The sequence below is a fragment of the Mobula birostris genome, chromosome 31, assembly GCF_030028105.1.
Source record: "Mobula birostris isolate sMobBir1 chromosome 31, sMobBir1.hap1, whole genome shotgun sequence".
In the NCBI taxonomy this organism is placed as follows: Eukaryota; Metazoa; Chordata; class Chondrichthyes; order Myliobatiformes; family Myliobatidae; genus Mobula; species Mobula birostris.
In genome coordinates this window covers 3,486,230-3,504,526 of record NC_092400.1, presented here as the reverse complement: position 1 = coordinate 3,504,526, position 18,297 = coordinate 3,486,230, and the positions used below count along the sequence as shown (strand labels likewise).

The 18,297-nt window shown below is 44.2% G+C and overlaps 1 protein-coding gene and 1 long non-coding RNA gene across 2 annotated transcripts in view; one reads left to right on the top strand and one right to left on the bottom strand.

Annotated features, from left to right (window-relative positions):
- Positions 1-18,297, top strand: part of LOC140190943 (uncharacterized) — a 57,570-nt gene that overhangs the window by 24,672 nt on the left and 14,601 nt on the right. The window lies entirely within an intron of this gene.
- Positions 1-18,297, bottom strand: part of slc2a11b (solute carrier family 2 member 11b) — a 54,582-nt gene that overhangs the window by 22,965 nt on the left and 13,320 nt on the right. Inside the window, exons 6-8 of the mRNA XM_072247885.1 lie at positions 12,776-12,924; positions 11,478-11,665; positions 6,616-6,726 (exon numbers count right to left, since the gene is read on the bottom strand). Coding sequence (XP_072103986.1) covers positions 6,616-6,726; positions 11,478-11,665; positions 12,776-12,924 — 448 coding nt within the window. The remainder of the gene's footprint in view (positions 1-6,615; positions 6,727-11,477; positions 11,666-12,775; positions 12,925-18,297) is intronic.

Genomic DNA, 18,297 nt, shown 5'->3' with positions numbered 1-18,297 from the left:
GAGAGCATTCACTCCTGACTGCTGAGTAAGTGGTGGAAGTACTGTCGGGGCTCAGGAGGTGAATTAGTTGCCATTCAGAATCCAGCCACTGACCTGCTCTTCCAGACACAGCTCCTACACAGATGGTCCAGATCCAGGTAAGGTTCTGGTCAATGGTGCCACCCCTGCCCCCCCCCCATGAATTCCCATTTCCAAACGCTTTCCGTATGTTGGTGGTGAATTCCCTGATGGTAATACCAGTGAAGACGAAAGGAGGAGGTTCAAACCCTTACTTGTTAGAGATGGTCACTGCCTGGCACTGGTACAGATGTTACTCATGGCTAATCACCCACACCTAAAGACAGGTCAACCTTAGCTTCCAGTGATACAAAATAAACTGAATTATCTCACACATTTGAAATTTGCAGGCATTGTGTCATTGACCACCTTTGATGTTAATCTACCTTTTACAACCAGTGAGTCTTAACTTCACCCAGCAATAGCTTGAACTTTCTCCCCTTTGTCTCAAGATTAGCATCTCTACCTGTGATGCATCTCGGCACTTCGTCAGGTGTGCCCTGGGGCTGCTCGTTCTTGGGTGGGTATTGGACATCCTTCTAATGGGCCCTCGTTGCCACTTGGACCTTACATGCTAACAAAGGTCCATGTAAATGGTGAAATGTTAAAATCTATCTTTCGAAAGTCTTGGTAATAAATTATAATAAACAAGTGATGAATGGGCTGAAATGACAAAGATGTAGATAGCCTGAAGTTAGTTTTAAAAGATATTTTGGAGCAGATTTTATTGGTTAGATCTTAATCTGTGAGTGCAAAGAGCTGGATATTCCCTGTGATACAAGATGGAGAGAGACATTACTGTGGGCATTACTGTGCTCGCTATTCTAACAATAAACAGTACACTATACAGTGGTATTGGAGAAGAACATAATCCCTGTCCTATCTCCAATGATTTTCATTCCCATCTCAATTGTACAGGTTACCTAGACTTGTGTAGGTCCCAGCAAAGTCAAGTCAAAGTCAAAGTACATTTGTTATCAAAGTATGTACAGACCACCAGATACTACTTTGACATTCATTTTCTTGCGGGCATTTTGGGTGGCGGGTTGGAGATACACCTCTACCAAAGGAGGTGTAGCCGCCCCTTCCCTCCGCTAGCCTGTAAGTCACCCTTAGGCAAGGTGTAGCACCTGCTTAGCCCCCCGATCAGGGTCATGTTAAGCCACAGGAGGAAGTGGTCAAATGAGCAGCTGGTGCACATCACGTCCTGATTATGAGGCCACTGATGCCAGGCAGACAATCTCTGAAAAGTACTGGTAATAGCTGGGGTCACCCGTCCTGTAAAGACACTGCCCAGAAGGCGACAATGGCAAACCACTTCTGTAGAAACATTTGCCAAGAACATGAATGGTCATGGAAAGATCATGATCACCCCCATCATATGACATGGCACACGATGATGATGATGATGTTGGCATTTACAGGAAAGTAAAGAAACACAAAGAATATGTGAAAAATTATACATAAATAAAGACTGACGAACAACCAATGTGCAATGTGCAATGTGCAAGACAAACTGCAAATGAAAAATAAATAATACTGAGAACTTGAGCTGGAGAGTCCTTGAAAGCAGAATCAGTTCAGAATTGGAGAGAGTGAAGACATAACACCCATGCTGGCTCATAATCCTGATGGTAATAACATTATAGGGTAATAACCGTTCTTGAACCTGCTGGTGCGGGACCTGAGGCTCCTGTGCCTCCTGCTGAATGCTCGTAGCAAGAGAGCATGGCCTGGGTGATTGGGGTCCTTGATGATAGACGCTGCTTTCTTGTGGCAGTGCTTCATGCAGATGTGCTCAGTGGTGGTAGGGCTATTCCTGTGATGGACAGGGCTATATTCAGTTTGTTAAAGTTTAATTATTATTTGACCATATATGAATACCTATGGATACAGCCAAACAAAATATCATTACTCCAGGGCCAAGGAACAAAACACAGAACCAACAGTCACACACAGCACAAGACACGTGTAACAAGTATAAGAAAGCAAGCACATACAAGATATCAGTAAAATAGAGTCACACAAAAAAAACATAGTCCAAAACCTTGAGTCCATGAATGCTGCAGCAGCCTGCAGTTGAACACAATACAGCTTGTCTTCTGCCGAGTGAACACTGGGGGGCAGCACTGCCCCAGCACTCCAGTGGAGCACCCCGACTCTAACGCCTCTCTCCTGGGCAGCTGTAAAACAGGCGACACCGTGGCTTGGGGCTGTAGGGTGGCTCCTGGAAGAGGCAGCAGGGCACCCAACTTAGTGCCTGCTCCGTACCCAGCAATCAAAGGTGTCTTCCCACAAGCTGAGCCACGTCTTGAACTCCTGTGCAAATCAGCTCCCTTCATCGGCAGATGACCACCTGACTGAGAAACTCATCAACTTGCCCACACCACTTTTTCAGGCAAGTCAGAAATTCAGCTTCTGTGGGATGTTAGTGAGTGACGAATATTTACCATGAGATTGGACTCCCAAAGATGCTGGGAGCAGATTGTGCATAGGGGCACTGGGCACTGCTACCCCCTGCATTTAATTCCCTGAGCTTTCCGAATGGGCAGATACGGAATATTCATACCTGCTGCAAGGAATTTTCCTTATCTACAAAATCATTAGGGGCTGTCATGTTCCTAGGAATGTAGAGCTCTTGATGTCCACGCACATCAATGAACTGAACACATGGCCTTTAGCCAGTCACCTGTTCTTTGGATTGTGACTAGAAGCTATGCAACACAATGACGCATTGGTTATGTCAAAGTATTCTTGGAAACTTGAAGATATGCTTCCACTGAACAGAGCAAAAAGGGCTCTGCAATCTTCTCCCAGATGTAAATCGTGTAGTTTTTCTCAGATCTGCCCAGCACAATACCCCCCACCCACCCATCCACAAAAATCTGAACACAGATCTCCCTGCAAGGTTACTTTATGGACTTTCATCAGGGCCACTTCTTGAAGGATGAGTCAGCACAGGGAATAAATGGATCTCCTCAGTGAAATATCCACCTTTGTTTTGCTGTCTCAAAGCTCAAAGTAAATTTATTATCGCAGTAAATATCCATCCCCATATACAATCCTGAGATGAATTTTCATGCAGACATACACAGTATATCTAAGAAGCACAATAGAATCACGGAAAGCTGGCACCCAACAGGATGTGAAAAAGCCAACTAACAGGGCAAACACAAAAGAAAAAAAGTAAATAATAATAATAAATAAATAAGCAATAAATATCAAGAACCTCAGATGAAGGATCCTTGAAAGTGAGTCCTTAAGGTTGAGGGAACAGTTCAGTGATGGAGCATGAAGTTGAGTTACGTTATCCCCACTGGTTCAGGAGCCTGATGGATGAGGGGTAGTAACTGTTCCTGAACCAGGTGGTGTGAGTCCTGAGGCTCCTGTACCTCCTTCCTGATGGCAGCAGTGGGAAGAGAGCATGTCCCGAGTGCTGGTGGTCCCTGGTGATGGATGATGGATGCTGCTTTCCTCTGACAGTGCTTCATGTAGATGTGCTCAATGGTGGAAGGGCTTTACCCGTGATGGACTGGGCTGCATCAGGATTTTCCATTCAAAGGCATTTGTGCTTCCAAACCAGGATGTAAAGCAATCAATTGATATACTCTATAACATAACATCTATAATATACAGATATATTCTATATATAGATATAGATAACATCTGTAGAAGTACGTCAAACATTTACATGACATGCTGAATCTTTGGAAACATCTAAGTCAGTAGAGGCACTGCCGTGTTTACTTTGTAATTGCACTTACGTGCTGGGCCCAGGACAGATCCCCTGAAACGGTAACAGCGAGGAATTTAAATTTGCTGATCCTCTGATCTCCTGACGAGGGCTGGCTCATGGACCTCTGATTTCCTCCTTCTGAAGACAATAATCTGCTCCTCAGTCTTGCTGACACTGAGTGAGAGGTTGTGATTGTGGTACCACCCGGGCAGATTTTCAGACTCCCTGCTCTACGCTGAATCATCACCACCTTTGATTTGGCCTGTGGCAGTGGTGACATCAGCAAATGTGAATATAACATTGAGTTTGTGCTTAGCCTCACAGTCGTAAGTATAAAGCAACTAGAGCATGGGCTGAGCACACAGCCTTGTGGTGTATCTGTGCTGATGGAGATTGTGGAGGAGATGTTGTTGCCAATCCAAACCGACTGGGGTCTGCAAGTAAAGAAATCGAGGGTCCAATTGCTCAAGGTGGTGCCTCTTTTTCATTCCATTCTTCCAGGCTAACCCTGAAATTCCTGATCTAATTTGAAGGAGCAGCTTATTTCTTGAAATGCACATCTTGAGGATCAGCAGCATTGCTGCAGGCTATGCTTCTGGCATGCAGAGGGTCACTGTATTGGAAAACAGTCCAGAACTACAATCAACTAAACCCTTGTGTGATGCTGCAAATGTAGGCTGCATTTTCTAGAGTGACATCTACCATCTGGCGCACATCATGTTGCTTAGTGTTTTTAGATAGCACTGTTCTAGCAACATCTTGGAGACTGGAGTCCCAGGACTAGCTAGACGTCCTTTTCACAATGGCACTGCATCAATGAGATCAGCAACACTGAGCAGAGTTGGAAATAGCTCGGAAAATGTGTAGTTCAGGTGGATGGTGGTTGGGTTGAGTTGTTCTCCGATCTTGGTAATCTATTTGCAAACATTTCGTCACCGTATGAGGTGATACCATCATCACCAATACTGTCTCCTGGTATGGTGACGAGATGTTTGCAAGTGGATTGCCAAGAACGGGGAACAACTCAACCCAACCACTGAGCAGAGTGACAGTGGACCATTTTTAGGCATCCTTACAAAGTTCAAAGTTCATAGTACAATTATTATGAAAGTACATGTCAGCATATCACTATATACAGTGCTACCTTGACATTACAACAGAATCAATGAAAAACTACACATAAAGACTGACAAACGACCAATGTGAAAATAAAAACAAATAAATTAAATAACTAACCTTGAGAACATGAGTTGTAAGGTCCTTGACAGTGGGTCCACAGATTGTGGAATCAGTTTAGTGAGGTGAGTGAGTATCCACATTGTTTTAGGAGTCTGATGGTCGTAGGATAATAACTGTTCCTGAACCTGGTGGTGTGACACCCAAGACTCCTATACCTCCAGGTACAGCATGTCCAGCTGGAAGTTCTCATAGGAGTTTTATTAGCAGAAGAAACTTGTTCACAATTTCATCTATCCCCAAAGGACAACAGGAATAGTCTGATACCCAATATTTATCCCCAGCTCAATCTCATTGGTGTGAAAACTAACCAACCTTCTATGCCACACTCCTGCTATCCAAAGGACAGACACTTAGACTTTTGGCAGGAGCCCTACGGAGTGAACTGGCCTTGTACTTCCAATGACTTTCCTACAATCAAAAACCTACTTCAGCTGTGGATGTGTCAACCTCAAACACCACTACTAAATCAGAAATCCAGATAGATACTCATGAGGTCCTGGTGGGAGGAGGCATTAAAGACAATCAGATTCAAAATACCCTTAGCTCACCCAGGGTTAACAAGGTCCAATGCTCAGAGCTAGACATCTCCATGAATGCCTATACAGACTAGGCTTCTCTGAGACAGTAAATGAAAATATTTTTTTAAAAACTGCAGATGACATAAGTTGGCAACAAGAACAGAGCTGCTCGGCAGGTCAGAGAGTGTGTGTAGAAAGAGAAACAAGTTGCAGGCCCTTTGTCAAAACATCTGTAGCTGGAGGAGTGCTGCAGTGTGCATGTCCCTTTAAGAGCTGAGTCCTGAGATTTGCCATTACCAGATCTTACAATAATCTCACTACAATTGGCACAGTTCCCTGCATCTCTGCAAAACTGTTCTGAGAAACATGCTTTAGGCCCCAAACTCTTACTATATATTCCTGGCCTTTTCACTGGTTCAATGTCACAATCTCACCTACCTTTACTACTTTCTTCTTGTTTGAAAAGTATTGCATATGTTTCCCTTGTCCTTCACCCTTGCAGTTATTCGGTTCCAGATTATACCCACACTAAGAAAAGGTATCCCACACACCTGGTGTCCTTCTCTCACACTTACCTGTCCATCCAGTGTTCTTCTCCCTATGACCACCCCCTGCTACCCCTGGCTCCATCTGCCCAGATGGTTCCACTCATCATCTACCAGCCTCTATCCCACCCCTCCCCCTGCATTGCTATTACCTTACAATCTGTCCTGTTCCCTCTCAGTCCCACACCCTGACCTAAAATGTCAACTCCACCTTTTGCCTCCTCACTGGGATTTTCCAGTGTTCTGTTTTAGTTCCAGATTCCAGCACCTGCAGTCTCTTTTGCCTTATATTAAAATCATCTCTCTTCCGTGTTCTTTTGACATTTACTTTAAACCTATGTTCAAGTCTGGTTGAATTTAGCTAAAGTCTCAAATGAAAGTACAGCATTCAGCTCCACTGATATCCTCGAAGTTATTCCTTTCTCTACGAGGAGGATATCAATCTGACAATGAAAGCAGTCTCACCAGCTGCTGATAAAATGCTTGGCTGTTGATGGGTTTGCAGATATCTTCTACTTACACAGCATAAGGCTGAGAAAAACTCACAGACCCCCGTTCCCATAGTAACATATGGGATGTATGCCTGGCCAATTCCAGCTGTCTCGAATACGTAAGTGGCATAGAAGTAAATCTGAAAAATACAGAACATTTTAAACATTAGAACTACTTAAGCACATCATTTCCTGACTGATAAATAACTGGAAAAGTAAACGTAGACTGCTGCACTTGCTTCTTGTCCACTTGGCTTCCGTTTCAGATTCGGAATCAGATTTATTTATCGCACAGTTGGCCAGGCTCCCTCTGAACACCAGAACTGCTCATGGTTGGCTATACTGTACATTTTTACTAGGATGCTGCCTGGCTTAGAAGGCATGAGCTACGAGAAGAGACGGGTCAAACTGTCATTGTTTCCTTTGGAGTGCTGGATACTGGGGGGAGTTCTGATGAGTACATAGAGTTATGAGGGGCATAGAGGAAATAGAGTCTTTTTACCCAGGGTAGGAATGTCAAATACCAGAGGAGCTGTGTTTAAGGTGAGAGGGGAAAGTCTAAAAGAGATGAACAGGACAAGATTTGTATATAAAACATGATAAGCACCTAGAATGGGCGGTCAAGGCTGGTGTTTATGAGATCATAAGAGATAAGAGCAGAATTAGGCCATTCGCTCATGGCGTCTGTCCCATCACTTCATCAAGGCTGATCCATTTCACTCTCAACCCCATTCTGCAGCCTTCTCCTCATGCCTGACTAATCAGGAACCTATCAACCTCCGCCTTAAATACACACAATGACCTGGCCCTCACAGCCTCCTGTGGCAACGAATTCCAAGGATTCGCCACCCTCTGGCTAAAGAAATTCTTCCTCACTTCCATTCTAAACGGACATCCGCCTATTCTGTTGCTGTGCCCTCTGATTCTAGATTTCCCCTCACAGGAAACATCCTTTCCACATCCATCCTATCTAGGGCTTTCACCTTTCAACAGGTTTCAATAAGATCCTTCCCTCATTCTTTTAAATTCCAGCAAGTAAAGGCCAGAGCCATCAACCACTCCTCATACAATAAGCTGTTCATTCCTGGAATCAGTCTCACGAACCTCCTCTGAACCCTCTCCAACATCAGCACATCCATTCTTCTTTACAGGGCTCAGCGCTGCTCACCATACTCTAACTGAGGCCTCACCAGAGCCTTAAAAACTTCAACATTACATCCTTGCTGTTATATTCTCGTCCTCGTGAAATGAATGCTAACGTTGAATTTGCCTTCCTCACCACAAACTCAACCTTTAAATTAACCTTTAGGAAATCCTGCACGAATAGTCCCAAGTCCCTTTGCTCCTCAGATGTTTTGAATTTTCTCCATTTAGAAAATAGTCTATGCTTTTATTTCTTCTACCAAAGTGCATGACCACACACTTCTCAACACTGTTTTCCATCTGCCACTTCTTTGCCTATTCTCCTAATCTGACCAAATCCTTCTGTAGCCTCAGCTCTACCTGCCCTTCCACCTGTCTTTGTATCATCCACAAACTTGGTTGCAAAGCTACCAATTCCGTCATGCAAATCATTCAGATACAATGTAAAAAGAACACTGACCCCTGTGGAATACCGGTCACCAGCAGCCAACCAGATAAGGCTTCCTTTATTCCCATTCTTTATCTCCTGCCAATGAGCCAATGCTCTATCCATCTTAATAGCTTTCCTGTAATACTATGGGCTCTGATCTTGTTAAGCTGCCTCATGTGTAGCACCTTGTCAAAGGCCTTCTGAAAATCCAAGTATGTACACAACATCCACATACTCTCCTTTGTCTATCCTGCTTGTTATTTCCTCAAAGAATTCCAACAGATTTGACTGGCTAGATTTTCCTTTAATAAAACCTAGCTGACTTTGGTCTATTTCATCATGTGCCTCCAAGTACCCCAAAACCACATCCTTAACAGTTGACTCCAACATCTTCCCAACCACTGACCACTGAGGTCAGGTTAACTGGTCTATAATTCCTTTCTTTTGCCTGCCTGCTTCTCTACTGAAAGAGTGGAGTGACATTTGCAATTTTCCAGTCCTCTGGAACCATTCTAAATCCAGTGATTCTTGAAAGATCATTACTAACGCCTCCACAGTCTCTTCAGCTACCTCTTTCAGAACCCTGGAATGTAGTCCATCTGGACTATGTGACTTAGCTACCTTCAGACCTTTCAGCTTCTCAGGTATCTTCTCCCTAGTAACAGCAATGGCACTCATTTTTGTCCACTGACACTCTCGAACTTCCAGCACACTGCTCGTGCCTTCCACAGTGAAGACTGATGCAAAATCCTTACTCAGTTCATCCACTATTACCTCATTCAAGGGTTCAAACGTTCCGTTTATTATCAAAGTATAAATGCAAAATACAACTCTGAGATTTGTCTTCTTCAGATAGCCATAAAATACAAAATAAAATAGAAGTAGTTGAAAGAAAAGACATCAATCACCAACCACCCCTGCTCAAAAGAAAAGGAAACAAAAATTCACAAACCCCAAACCCGCGACCCCTCCCTCGCACAACAACTAACAGATCACCCACACGGAGAAACAGAAACAAGACCATCAAACCCCAAACCCCCCAGCCTGCCAATCAGTAAAATGAAAAAAAAACAAAGAACTGAAAGTGGCCAATATGACCTACAGTTAGTTTCAGCTACACTCCAATCCACAAATCTCAGGTTCTCGATAACATTTCCAGCAGCATCGCGGATGGCAACCGCTCAAACCCAGCAGCCCCACCAAGGGGAGCGACCATTCCGTCTATGCTGGCTCCAGGAACAGCTCCATCAATCCCTTTTCCCCACCTCTTGCCTGACAACTTAATCTCCCTCACAAGCCCAGCAGCTCTGCCCCAAATCTTCCACCACCCATACTGAAGGTAATTTATATTCATTTGCTTGTCTTTGGGATGTGGGAGTACCCGGGGAGGCCCACAGGGTTACAGAGAGAGTATGTTAGTTCCACGCAAAGGACACTGGAGACCAGGATTAAATTTGGGCCTGTGGAGCTGTGAAACAGTAGCACTATTTACTGGATTATCTTGAACCCCAGACAGTCTAATTATCCATTCCAAGCAGCCTTATTAAGCCGATTTGCATTTATTTCACCATTTTCTTCCAAGGCACCTGACAGAAAGTGACCTTAATAATCTATGGTTTTACATGTGCCTTTAATCTATTTTGTATTGCTATGCTGGCAATGCATTTTGAGCATCATCGGTCTGGCTAGAGAGAATGTCCATGGAAAGAAGCAGCGGGATTTTGGTCTGAACGACTGCATAGAGATGGGAACATTTGGCACAAGTATCTCACTCCCAGTACAAAAGACCCCTGGACCTTAATGAGAGAAATAAACACAGAATGTGCTGGGAGCACTCAGCAGGTCAGGCAGCATGTACAGAAAAAGAAAGTCTCCTGAAAGAGAAGCACTGCTTCCATCTCCACAGATGCTGTCCTACCTGCTGAGTATTCCAAGATTTCCAGGAGGATGTATTATCAATTAGCATGTGATCCTCAGCAGCAGAACTTTCCCTTTGCCAGATGCAAAGGCAATAATGTAAAATACCCATTCACACAGCAAGGTTGCAGTGTGGTTAAGAAGCCGTATGAGGAGCGTTTACACTGCAGGTCACAGAGTATTTCTGACTGCTAACCAATGGAAAGGTCTAAAAGTCTGGTGCACTGACACAGGTAGGTCATCTGCTCCAACCTCCACAAACTTCAGATCAGAATCCTCTTCAGTCATTTAAAACCCGGCCTGAGAACCAGATCTGTTCAAAGAATTTGGAGTTTGATTTTAACTTTGTTCAATACTTTTAATCAAGCCAAAAGGGAGAAGGCTGGAGACCTCAGGCCCAGAGGCCCGGTCGGAAGTTGGAGGGGTGTCCACGTGTGTTAATGGGTGGGAGGGAGGAAGAGGTTTTGTTGTTTTCTTTCGTTGCTTGTCGTGTTCTGTCGTTCTGCTGAGCGTGGTGAGCATGCAGTGTTGGCGCTGGATTGTCTGGTGACACTTGTGGACTGCCCCCAGCACATCTGTAGCTGGTTTGCACTAACACGTGGCTGTTACTGCAGATGAAACATTTCACTGCGTGTTTCAATGTACATGTGACAAATAAATCTGAATCTGATAAGTTTTCAGTTCCAATTGGAGCTAAAAATCGGGTCTGCCCACTTGCTGCCATGCATTTTGTACAATCTGTGGTTTCACTGAAAATTCCTCTCCTGAATCTCCGTTGTGACCTCAACTATGTCTGTGTGCTCAAGGGTGTGCAAGTGTTGTCCCTGTTCCACCGACTTTTGCAGGAACCTTCACTGAACTCAGTAAAAAAAAGAAAAGCATAATTATTGGTTTTAATGTGTAATGTTTTTGGATTTTGGCACTGTGCTGATCATTGGAACAAATCCAGAAATTCACAGAGCACAAACTGAAGTGCTGAGTCATAACTGCCAATGGCCAAACGCAGACAAAACCTCCGGGGAGCCTGCAGAGTCCTCCCACGGGAGCATACGATCTCCAGCTTCTGCATCTATTCCTAAGTACCGTATCTGAGACCAGGCTGCATCGAAGCACAGTGTAATGGCTGGTTTGCTCATGTTCATGAAGAAATGGACAGTTAACGTCCCTGCAAGCAAAACTGACATAAAGATATTCATTGACAGATGCTGAGTGGTTACAGCCCAATTCAGTTACACACTGCACGTAATATAATTAAAACATTTCCGGAATTCTGTCTTATCATTTGCTAAGGAACAAACAAAGGGGATCATAGAATCGTAGATCAAAGAAGGTGCATAGACCGCATCCATGAAAATGTCAACACTTGTAAGAAGATGCACGTGACCCGACCTGTATACTTACAGCGTTGATGCCACTGAGCTGCTGACCGATGTTAATCAAGATGACGGTGATCAACTGCCATCGAGTCAAGCCATCTGTGAGAAGCTCCCATAGTCTCTTTGATCGTTGTAGCTGTATCACCACCCTCTCCTTCTCTATATCCTCCAATTCACTCAAGTAGGAACGAGCACCATGCAATTGCCTGAGACCTGAGAGAGAGAAAACAGTTTTCAGGGACCCAATAGGTTAAACATCTTATAAAATGGGCAAGTTCCTTCCTCATCAAAGGGACATGGCAGGTAGTTCATTACAACAGGACTTCCTGCTGAAGACAAGCGGAGGTGAACCTAAACTATGATGGGTCAGTACAATGAGCCAATTTGGAAGTGGAAATGTAAACGATACAAAAGGTTTCATCAGTAGTGTTAGAGAAAGAACTGTGTCAACAAAATACTTCAGTTACTTTCACCTCTGAAGAAACTCACATACACTCAGTATCGGGGTATGGTACAGTGAGCTGTGCTGACAAACACTGAAGTACATTTAAACAACAGTTCGTAGTAGTGTGAGAAACTCTGCAGTCAGTTTACCCGTTGCGAGGTTCCACAATAACTGAGACATGGAGCAGATCACGTGAACCTAGAGGGATGTTTGGCCAGTATTCTAGTGGAATCCTCTCTCCTTCTTCAACATAGTACTCATGATCACTGGTCTGATCAGAGAAACGGCAGCTGTGGATGTGAACTTCCCTCCATTGAGGACATTTATAGTAGCAGGTGCAGAAAGAAGGCCTGGAAGATCGTCAGGGATACCAGTCACCCCAACCATGAACTGTTTCAGCCGCTTCCATCTGGCAAACAGTGCCACTGCATTAAAGCCAGGACCAACAGGCTACAGGACAATTTCTTTCTACAAGCCATTAGACTTTTAAATTCACGTGTCTGGACATTGCGACAGGATCATAATGCAAAGATTTTTACTCCCTCACGTCGTGGGATGGATGTAAGATTAAAAATAATTCTAAATTCTAAGAACTGTCCTACACACCTGGACAGCTCTGCCCCAGAGTGTCTGCCTGGATCATGTGCTCAACTTTCCACCATACACATTGAACCCACAGGGAGGTGAGGTGCAAGAGGGGTCCTGAACGGGTGTCCTGCCACTATAGAGGTCATAGGTTTAGGGTGAAAGGTGAATGTTTAAGAGGAATCTGAGGGGAAACTTTTGAATCGTACACACTGTATAAAGCAGGTTGGCACTATGGTGCTCAAAGCTGAACTAGTCTTCTAAGGAATTCTACAGACAAATGTAATACGTACTCTGGAGGGCTTTTCTTTCCAGTCCTTTGTCAATCAAGAGGTACCTGGGGCTCTCGGGACACCACGGCAACAGCAGAAGCTGCAGAAGAGCTGGGATGCAGATGGTGGACAGCAGGATGTGCCAGTATTTCTCCCTGCCCAGCAACTCCCTGCAAGCATGAGAGACTACTATAAAAAGCAGCTCGGCACAGAAACGTTAACCCTGGTTCCTCTAATTCACGGACTGCTAAGCAAAGAGCTTTCCTCAGGTTCAATGTTGTGAGCTGTACAGGTAGTGTTGGATTGGGGTGTAGAATTGTCATTTTTCTTGTAGTTTAACTTTCCTGTGCCTGCTTCTATTTTAATATAAATCACCTATATACATGGAATTGTTCAGTGAATTTTCCAGTAGTTACGGTACAGTTGCTTCTGTATTTTTCTAGAAACTTCTTAGTTTTCAACAGCAGGAGTCACACCACTTGAAATATCTATTTTATAGGTTGATTGTTATTAATGGAAAATTAGTTATTTTTGGTCTGAGTCTGAGATAACCACAACTGCTTTCTCCCCTGTCTTTTCTTTGTTCTCCCAGCCCCTCTATCTTGTACATTTTCCAGCTGTAAACTACAAGTTTTATGCCCCATTCCCCATTTCTTGACTTCAATTGCAAAAGCTTTAGGATCTGATAATAGGGCAAATGCGTGCACACTTTTCCCCTCAGGTTGGATGAGGCTAGAACTCGAGGTTGTAGGTTTAGGGAGAAAGGTGAAATAGTCAAGGGGAATCTGAGGGGAGTCTTGTTCATCCAGAGGGTGTTACAAGTGTGGAATGAGCTGTCAGTGGAAGAGATAGATACAGGCTCAATTGTAACATTTAAGACAAGGTTGGACAGACACATGAATGGTCGTGGTTCAGAGAAAAATGGTCTTGGTGTAGGTAGACAGGACAAGGAAGAAGATCAGCTTAATATGGACCAGAGGCCAAAAGGCCTGTTTTTGCTTCAGTGTGTGATGACCATGACTCAATAACACTATCATTTATAAATCAGGGTTTCTATTCAAGATGTATTGTATTCATGTTCAACATAACAGTTCATCTCATCTCCTTAGCACCTATTCAAAGACAATATCTTAGAGGTTTAAACTAAAAAGTCTTGACTTTAAACACAAGTGAGTCTGTAAATGCTGGAAAACTTGAGCAGCAAACACAAAATACTGAAGGAACTCAGCAAGTCAGGCAATATCAATGTTCATTTATTTTAAATTTAAGTGCAATCGTGAACAATAGCCAGATCAGAAATGCTGATCAAGTCAACTAGTTCCCAAAGAGAACTCTGATAGGCCAATCAGGTGGTTCACAGCTGCTCAGTGATAGAACACAACAAAATCATGTGTACAATTAAGAAACATTAAAGAATAGTAGAAATACTATTTACAAATGATGATCATGATGAGGTCTGCTGGAGAGAGATATTTATACACATGCCGTCCTCCATAATTCAAAGAGATTGAAGGATAAGGTTGCAGGGTGACAAAACGTGGCAGGAGCACTTGGAACTAAAAACTAATCCCTACCGGGAGAAAACAGCACCTGCTCTTTCCGCACTGTTCTCCAGCAGTTTAAGGACTAAGTCCAGCCGGAACATAACTCACAGGTGCTCTTGAAAGTCGGGTATTAACCCTACCTACCAACAACCAAGCATTGCCATCCTGGTCCCCTTCATAATAGCTTATGAAGAAGCATGTGACTTCCCTCCCAGAGATGATAGGTGTTTGTGCACTTGACTCTTGAAGGCTTGGACCCCATCGTCGCAGGTGTTTCCAACCACAGCTTCTGGAAGGTTGTTCCAAATTCTGACAGCACAGTGAAGGAAGTTTCTATCCATAGAAACCATAGAAACTACAGCACAGAAACAGGCCCTTTGGCCCTTCTTGGCTGTGCCGAACCATTTTCTGCCTAGTCCCACTGACCTGCACACGGAGCATATCCCTCTATACACCTCCCATCCATGTATCTGTCCAATTTATTCTTAAATGTTACAAAAGAACCCGCATTTACCACCTCGTCTGGCAGCTCATTCCATACTCCCACCACTCTCTGTGTGAAGAAGCCCCCTCTAATGTTCCCTTTAAACTTTTCCCCCCTCACCCTTAACCCATGTCCTCTGTTTTTTTTCTCCCCTTGCTTCAGTGGAAAAAGCCTGCTTGCATTCACTCTATCTATACCCATCATAATTTTATATACCTCTATCAAATCTCCCCTCATTCTTCTACGCTCCAGGGAATAAAGTCCTAACCTATTCAACCTTTCTCTGTAACTGAGTTTCTCAAGTCCCGGCAATATCCTTGTAAACCTTCTCTGCACTCTTTCAACCTTATTTATATCCTTCCTGTAATTTGGCGACCAAAACTGAACACAATACTCCAGATTCGGCCTCACCAATGCCTTATACAACCTCATCATAACATTCCAGCTCTTATACTCAATACTTCGATTAATAAAGGCCAATGTACCAAAAGCTCTCTTTACGACCCTATCTACCTGTGACGACACTTTTAGGGAATTTTGTATCTGTATTCCCAGATCCCTCTGTTCCACTGCACTCCTCAGTGCCTTACCATTAACCCTGTATGTTCTACGTTGGTTTGTCCTTCCAACGTGCAATACCTCACACTTGTCAGTATTAAACTCCATCTGCCATTTTTCAGCCCATTTTTCCAGCTGGTCCAAGTCCCTCTGCAGGCTCTGAAAACCTTTCTCACTGTCTACTACACCTCCAATCTTTGTATCATTAGCAAACTTGCTGATCCAATTTACCACATTATCATCCAGATCATTGATATAGATGACAAATAACAATGGACCCAGCACTGATCCCTGTGGCACACCACTAGTCACAGGCCTCCACTCAGAGAAGCAATTCTCTACCACCACTCTCTGGCTTCTTCCATCGAGCCAATGTCTAATCCAATTTGCCACCTCTTCATATATACCTAGCGACTGAATTTTCCTAACTAACCTCCCATGCGGGACCTTGTCAAAGGCCTTACTGAAGTCCATGTAGACAATATCCACTGCCTTCCCTTCATCCACTTTCCTGGTAACCTCCTCGAAAAACTCCAACAGATTGGTCAAACATGACCTACCACGCACAAAGCCATGTTGACTCTCCCTAATAAGCCCCTGTCTATCCAAATGCTTGTAGATTCTGTCTCTTAGTACTCCCTCCAATAACTTACCTACTACTGACGTTAAACTCACCGGATTATAATTTCCCGGATTACTTTTCGATCCTTTTTTAAACAACGGAACAACATGAGCCACTCTCCAATCCTCCAGCACTTCACCCGTAGACAGCGACATTTTAAATATTTCTGCCAGGGCCCCTGCAATTTCAACACTAGTCTCCTTCAAGGTCCGAGGGAACACTCTGTCAGGTCCCGGGGATTTATCCACTTTAATTTTCCTCAAGACAGCAAGCACCTCCTCCTTTTCAATCTGTACAGTTTCCATGGTCTCACTACTTGATTCCCTCAATTCCATAGATTTCATGCCAGCTTCCTTAGTAAATACAGATGCAAAAAACCTATTTAAGATCTCCCCCATTTCCTTCTCGCATCAGGCATAGAAACAGCATGAACAGGCATAGATAAACTTGATCGTGTGGTGTGCCGTCCCTGTACAATCAAGAATCTATCAACCTCTACCTTAAACATACATAAAGACCTGACTGCCATAGCTGCCAGTGGCAAAGGATTCCAGATTCACCACTCTCTGGCTAAAGAAATTCCTCCTCATCTCTGAAAGGACACCCCTCTATTCAGAGGCTGTGTCCTCTGGTCTTAGTCTCTCCCAGGGTAGGACACATCCTCTCCACATCCACTCCATCAAAACCCTTCACCATTCAATAGGTTTCAATGAGGTCACCCCCCACGATTCTGAACTTGAGCGAATACCAGCCAAGAGCCATCAGACGCTCTTCATATGACAAGTCATTCAATCCTGGAATCGTTTTCGTGAGCCTCCTTTGAACCCTCTCCAGTTTCAACACATCCTTTCTAAGCTGAGGGGCCTAAGGCTGTTCACAATGTTCTGTATTTGGCCTGTGTTCCTTTTAAACCTTTCCCATCTTGTATGTGTCTAAAATAAACATCACTGCTTCATTTTTTATAACTTCAGATGGTGATCTGAATTTAAATTGTGCTGCTATTATCAGACCATAAGCCATAGACATAGACATAGAACAATACAGCACAGAAACAGGCCATTCGGCCCACAATCTTGTGCTGACCCAGTTAAAAGGCAACCAAAACACCCAAACTCTAATCCCTCCTACCTACACCATGTCCATATCCCTCTACCTTCCTCGCATTCAAGTGCCTATCCAAACGTCTCTTAATAGCTTCTAAAGTATTTGCCCCCACTACCACACCAGGCAATGCATTCCAGGCATCCACCACTCTCTGAGTAAAAAACTTACCCCTCACATCCCCCTCGAACCTTCCCTCTCTCACCTTCAATGCATGCCCTCTGGTATTAGACATTTCAACCCTGGGAAACAGATATTCTCTCCACTCTACCTATGCCTCTCATAATCTTATAAACCTCTGTCAGGTCTACTCCCACCTTCCGCAGCTCCAGAGAAAACAACCCAAGTTTGTCCAGCCTCTCGTAACAGCGCATGCCCTCTAAACCAGGCAGCATCCTGGTAAACCTACTCTGCACCTTCCCCAAAGCCTCGACATCCTTCCTATAGCAGGGTGACCAGAACGACAATACTCCAGATATGGCCCAACCAGACTTTTGTAAAGTTGCAACATAACCTTTTCACTTTTGTGGAATGGTTCTGGGCATGACCTCCATCACTCCTCCTCGAGTTCAGTTCCACCTTTTCTGGGCTTCATCATCCTAACTACATACTTACCACACGGAAGGCCATTCAGCCCTTCACTTCCATGCCTGCACCAAGGACAGCAATACCATTCACCTTCCACATTTCCCTACACAACATCTTATTCTCTCCCACGCCCATCAACTTCTCTATGATTGTTGTGCCACACAACTAACAATGCAGTAATCAGATGATGCCAACTGACCTACCAATCGGGAAGGAAAAATAATTACCAGAAGGAGAAACCAACATTTATGCCATCAGGTTGGAGGCTACCTAGAGGGAATAAGAGGTGTTGCTCCTCCACCCTGAGAGTGGCCTCACCGTGGTAGAGGAGGAGGCCGCGGACTAACAAGTCAGAACAGGAATGGGGATAAGAATTAAAATGGTTGGCCACCGGGAAATCCCACTCCTGGAGGATGGAGTGGTGATGCTCAACACAGTGGTCCCCCATTTACGTCAGGCCTCAGCAATGCAGAGGAGGCCACATCGCATTATTCCCTCTCCCTTCCCTCTTCTATTCCCCATTCTGGCCTCTTACCTCTTCTCCTCACCTTCCCAGTACCTCTCCCAGGCCCTCCTTCTTCCCTTTCTCCCATGATCCACTCTCCTCTCCTGTCAGATTCCTTCTTCTCCATCCCTCTGCCTTTTC